This window comes from Kryptolebias marmoratus, linkage group LG7 (genome assembly GCF_001649575.2).
Source record: "Kryptolebias marmoratus isolate JLee-2015 linkage group LG7, ASM164957v2, whole genome shotgun sequence".
NCBI lineage: Eukaryota > Metazoa > Chordata > Actinopteri > Cyprinodontiformes > Rivulidae > Kryptolebias > Kryptolebias marmoratus.
In genome coordinates this window covers 22,393,517-22,399,294 of record NC_051436.1, presented here as the reverse complement: position 1 = coordinate 22,399,294, position 5,778 = coordinate 22,393,517, and the positions used below count along the sequence as shown (strand labels likewise).

General features: G+C 40.3%; 1 protein-coding gene across 10 annotated transcripts in view; it reads left to right on the top strand.

The window, feature by feature from the left end:
- Window positions 1–5,778, top strand: part of phka1a (phosphorylase kinase, alpha 1a (muscle)) — a 50,501-nt gene that overhangs the window by 23,740 nt on the left and 20,983 nt on the right. For all 10 annotated transcript variants that reach the window (XR_003038427.2, XR_005233393.1, XR_003038426.2 and 7 more), the window contains exons 19-24: window positions 1,226–1,387; window positions 1,507–1,601; window positions 1,737–1,882; window positions 4,518–4,671; window positions 4,757–4,915; window positions 4,983–5,112. Coding sequence is in view for 4 of the 10 variants with exons in the window: in XM_017440249.3 (XP_017295738.1) it covers window positions 1,226–1,387; window positions 1,507–1,601; window positions 1,737–1,882; window positions 4,518–4,671; window positions 4,757–4,915; window positions 4,983–5,112 (846 nt within the window). In the remaining 6 variants the exon portion in view is untranslated. The remainder of the gene's footprint in view (window positions 1–1,225; window positions 1,388–1,506; window positions 1,602–1,736; window positions 1,883–4,517; window positions 4,672–4,756; window positions 4,916–4,982; window positions 5,113–5,778) is intronic.

The following is a 5,778-nucleotide window of genomic DNA, read 5'->3' as shown; positions in this document are numbered from 1 at the left end:
ATAAAAATATTACAACAGTTCACTGCAAACCCATATGATGCACTCGATCCACTGCAGATTACATGCAGTCTAACACCAATTAGGTGTTGTGATGAGAAGCTATTTTATTTTCTGTTTTTCAAGAGTAGTCAGCTTGTAGGGCACCACAACTGCTCCACCCACGTCGATTATCATCATCATATGAAATAACTTTTTGTCACAACAAAAAATAGTGGCTGGTAAAATATTTGAGTGGCTGGTAAAAAAAAATTGTCCACCAGCCATTATGGCTGATGGACAAATTTTTAATTTCCACCCTTGCCTTCTTTTGATGAAGACTTATTTTTGTTCAAACAGTTACTGGATGCATTTATATAGGATAAGAAATTGTATGATAGCCAGTGGTTTCCAATCCTGGTTCTGGAGGGCCCCTATGCTGCATGTTTTAGGTGTTTCTCTGCTTTTGCACACCTGATTTGAATGACTGAGTGATTACCAGGCTTCTGCAGAACTTGAAAACTTACTGAAGAGCAGAGAAACATCTAAAACATGTGGGATAGTGCTCCTCCAGGGCCAGGTTGGACACCATTGGCCTAGGTTGTCAGTGACAATAAAAAAGAGGTAGAGAAATGGTTAAGCAGGCTGTTTAGCCATGCTGTTCTGCTTTGAAAGAAAACAGTTGTACAGTATCTTCCATCTCACCTGCTGAAGTTTGGAACTCCTTCAGAGAGCTCACAAGTGTCTTGGTGGTCTCTCTCACTATTCTCTTTCTTTACAGTCACTAAGTTTATAAAGATGGCCTGCTATTGGTAGAAATGCATATTTTTCATATACTTTCCATTTCTTGATGATTGATTTAACATAACTCCTGGGGATGTTTAGGGCCTTGGAAATTCTTTTGTATCCATCCTCTGACTTGTAATTTTCAAAATTATTTTCTCTGAGTTGAATTAGGACAGTCTTTTTAATGGGGGTGAATATTTATGCAACTACTTGTTTTACATCAAATATTTTTATTTAATTATAATAATACTCTGTAGAGATTTAGTTTCACTATTACATGGAAGGGTTTTTTTTTTGTAAAGAAGGTCTTTTTTAGTGATCATGACTGATTTAAGACAGCAGTAAAAGCAGAAAACATCCACTGGGGGTAAATACTTTTGCCAGGGACTTTAACTCCATAGAATGTTCTTCATTATGTACTCCTTTCTCTTTTCCACTTTTCCACACCCCACCCGCACTCCAGAGGCAGACGACCTTGCGCAATACCTGGACCACCTATTGGCCCACTCCGCGCCCAAGAAGGTCAAGCCTCAGGTGGGAGGTCTGGGCAGATTCAAGGCCATAGCCACCAAAACCAAGGAAATTGTTTCTCTGATGAGTAAGGCTCAGGATCTCAACATTCACAGTGAGTGAACTCATTTTGGAGTGAGTCATCTCAACAAACTAACATTTTAAACAACAGCTTTGATATTGAGAACAAATTATGGTTATCCAGACTTTACCTTTTTTTCTTATTTTGTCCAGATGTCAATATGTACCTACCAAGCAAGCTGTTTCGCTCTCGTCAACCATCGCTCAACCTGAATCTCCCAGAAACCTCTGTACCACAAGAGACTCAGGTTAACCCAGTTTTTTTGTTTGTTTTTCTTTTTTTTTGTTCTCTACTATCTTCTTTCTCACAAACACTAAATTTTAGGCTTTACAGCCACACTTTGTCTGCTGTGCCCAAGCATTTCTCCATCTCTATTCTCCAGAGCTCAGAGGTGTCGATCACAATAGAGAGCGGCATCCCCAAAGACGCCAGTGGAGTCATCGATTACAGCGCTTTGGTCCAATTGTTAGGAGACACAAAAAATCTCCAGGACCAGGCTGATATACTTTACATCCTCTTCAAAGACAAGTGAGATGCAAGTTTTAATGTAGTCAGTAAAATGTTGGTAAAAGGTAGTTTACATAACCAAACCCTTTGAAACAAACCAAAGTATCTTGGCACACTTTTGTCATAAATCATCAACGACTTTATTATTTATTTATTTTATGGTGCCAGTCAGAGGTAGTTTATTGTTCTGTCGCATGAGCCATAAAAGTCAGAATTTGCATCTGGCAATTAGGTCAAACCTGATCAGTGTTCCAGTTACAAGTAATAAAACTAGTAAGATTTGCACACTATTTTCTCACTATTTTCTCTTGCTGTTTTTAATAACTTTTAAAGAGACAATAATTCTTGTGGAAACAGAAACAGAAAAATAAACCATCTTTGTAAGTGACAAGGCTCTAAAGTTGCATGTCATGAAAAGCCAGGCAAGATTTGTTAACTGGTAACTTAATTTTAAAATAATAGTGGGCATTAAAATGTTTTAGTTTTCAGTAAAAATAAGATGGGCAATTTTTGGAAATCTCTAGGCTAGACTCACTCAAAGAGGATTTCGGTAATAAATTATTGCCATGATGTATATTAGCAAAATATGCAGAATCATTTTGGTAATTGGCCAGTCGGTGCACAGAAGGAGTAAATGCAAATTCTGGCTAAAGTGGCTCAAAGATGAAGAATTTAAAGCACGACTGCAGCCGTTTGGAAAATTCTTTGCCATCCTGACCATCAGTGTTGGTAAAGAAAATATGAATAAAAAACTTTGGGACAATAGGCATAAATCAAGCCGGGACTCATGCCCCTTTTCCTCGGGCTCTAAGGTCCCGGCTCCACTCTACTCGGCTTGCTTTGCGCGCATTTCCATCAGCATTTTTTCGAGGCCGGTCCCTGCTATTTTGGTCCTGCTTCGGAGTAGGGCCAGCTGGGCCGGCCCTGCTTTCATGGGTGATGCAAGCTTAACTCCTGTTCACTCATTGGTCGTGGGTGTGGCCAGATTGAAGCGTAAGAAGAGCGAAGAAAACAACTGTACTGTTTTAAAAGTTTTATAGTAATAGGACTATAAACAACAGTGTTTGCTTACCCTGCAACGTTTATGCCGTCTGTCCCCCAGCTGAAGGCGCTGTAAAGCCTAAAATCTCCGTCGGATAACAGCTGTCCTACTCTGTGCAGCAATCGCGGCATCCAGAGCATTTCTTCCACTGCGCCTCTCTTCCTGAAGTCTCAGGAGAATCCCCATAAGTCCAAAAAACGGCAACAACACAGGGCCAAAGTTGTCCATAGCTCTTCCGAAGTCTGGAGGTGTGGCTTTGGAGCCAAAATGTCAGACAGGGGGCTGGAAAGCAGAGAGAGACTGGGATGGAAAAGGGGGTTGGGTGAAAGTTGGAGTCATAAATTTTGGATCAAAGAACAGATGAATCATGTCAACTTTGTTAATAAAAAGGACATTAGGGAGTAACAGTAGTCAGCAAAGTATAAGTGAGATAGAAAAAAAGCTGGGGTTTGAAAGGTTTATTGAAAAATTAAAACAAAATCTTTGATTTGCCATTGTTTGAATTAAATAATTCAGAGTAGTTGAAAATTGAAGATAGCTGGCCAGACGAGGTTAGCATAAGGGAGCCAGATTCACATAACAATAATTGTTTTGGGTCAGGCCGACTTATGTTTTCCGTCTGCCTTGAAAGTCTTGCTGGTACGTCTCAATGGCGAATCCAAACAGCCAAATTCCAGGTCCATTCTGCCTGTTCAGAGCAAGCAACTTTCTCCAAGATCTATCCCATTTCATTCCTGAGTTCAGGAACCACATTTAGCCTACAATCCTGTAAATGGATCGCATCCAACTTGCAACTTTCTGCTCCTGTAACATCATAGTCTGAGTGTAGATCGCCGAACCCATCAAACGAATTTGACGATATGTCAGGTAACTGCCTAATCCAAACAGCAGAAATCCTGTTTCAAAAACCCAAATATGTAAAGATCTTCCACGTCTTCCATTGACAAAATCGATAGAAATACAATTTTCCACTTATGCCAGGAATCCATTGTGTATCCAGCAAATGATGTCCCATCTGGGCAGGCGGGCTCTCCCTTGCTCAGTGTTCCTGTCGAGAAAATTTGATCGATTGCGTTAAGAGACCAGCTGTCCAGACCCATAGTTTTTAAATTTTGGAGAATATGCAAAGAGAGGCTCCGAAAAGAGAGCAGGGCAGAGAGGGGGGAGGGGGGTTCAGGAGAAAGAGATGGAGAGAAAAAAACACGTCCGCCTTCCACCAGGAGCAGAGAGAAAAAATGTAGAGTGATGTAGTGTCTAAATATTATCTTCCTGTACTTATTTACTGTCATGGCAGGTAGCAAACTGCAGTTAAATAAAACATGATCATGCTTCTAGATGGGAGCAGTGATCACCTGTGAGTAACATATTCATGGTACACTTTGATGTACCTGTACTAAAAGTCTGTAATGTTGTGGTTGGTACAAGTACATGTACCGTTGGACTCCAAACAAAATCAATACAATACAGTACATATTCTTAAAGCTACCTTACAGAACATCATAAACTTTATATTTTAGGTACATGAATATTTTGTGATTGACATGAAGCAGAGGAGTGAAAAAATCAGACATTGTTGAAGGAATTAAATCCTCAGTGTTGTATTTCATATTTCAGGGGTATGGAATGGGATACTCAGCTGTACAGTAAAGGCTGCACAGTCAGATCTTTACTGACTGATCTTTATGAGAAGGCTGGTGATCTCAAACACTGGGGGCTTATCAGAATGATCTCTGGCATGCTGAAGAAGAAGGTGGAGGAGCTTGACTCGGTATGCCACATAAACAAGTGCATTTATGTGTATTGCCTCGTCATATTTTAGTCCTCTCCTCGAATCGGTCGTGATTTCTCTCCAGGCCTGCTCCGATTTGCTGGCACACCAGAAGCATTTGACCGTAGGTCTTCCTCCTGAACCAAGGGAGAAAACCATCACGGCTCCGATCCCTCCAGACCAGCTGTCTGCTCTCATTGATGAAGCCAGCGACAACAACATCAGCGTGGCCATCCTCACTCAGGTAGGTTACATCTTCAACAGTCCCTACAGTGCTTCTTCACTTACCTCCGTTCTATTCTCTCTACCAGGAGATCATGGTGTACCTGGCAATGAGCATCAGGACTCAGCCCAGCTTGTTTAGCGAGATGTTCAGGCTGCGAATCGGCCTCATCATCCAGGTCATGGCTACTGAACTGGCTCAGTCACTCAACTGTTCAGGTGAGACAGATGGCAGACAGTACACTAAAAGGAAAAACTGCTGAGGATGTCATGGCCATTTAAATTCTTTTTAAGTTTACTGATAAATGTTGATGTAAAAGTAACTTAATCAGAATCACTATTGTAAAATAAGCAACTTGTGGGGTTCAGAAAGATATTTCAAAAAGTTTTATGTCTGGTCCTTTGATTAAAGCAGAACTCAAATTTGTTTTAAAGCTAACATCAGTTGAAAGAAAATGATAAAAAAATACTTGTTGTAAAATGTTAAAATAATACTAAATACACTCCTGATCAAAATCTTAACACCAGTCAAAAAATTGCAAGAATTTGCATTTTGCACTATTGGATCTTGAGAAGGTTCTAAGTAGAGCTTCACAATGTTGAATAGACAAGAACTTTTGAGCAGGGAATTTTCTGCAAACTGCATTTACACTCAAACATGATTTTTTCAGCTGATCAAAAGTTTAAGACCATAGTCTTTAAAAGCCAAAAGCTGTGCAAAAATCTGGATTCCATGTCATTTTTGTCAAGTCTTTACACTGTCAAGACCTCCTGATGGCAAAAGCAAAAAAGCTCACTGACTTTGAACGTGGTAGGATTGTTGAGCTGCATAAGCAAGGCCTCTCACAACGTGCCATCGCTGCTGAGGTTGGACGCAGTAAGACA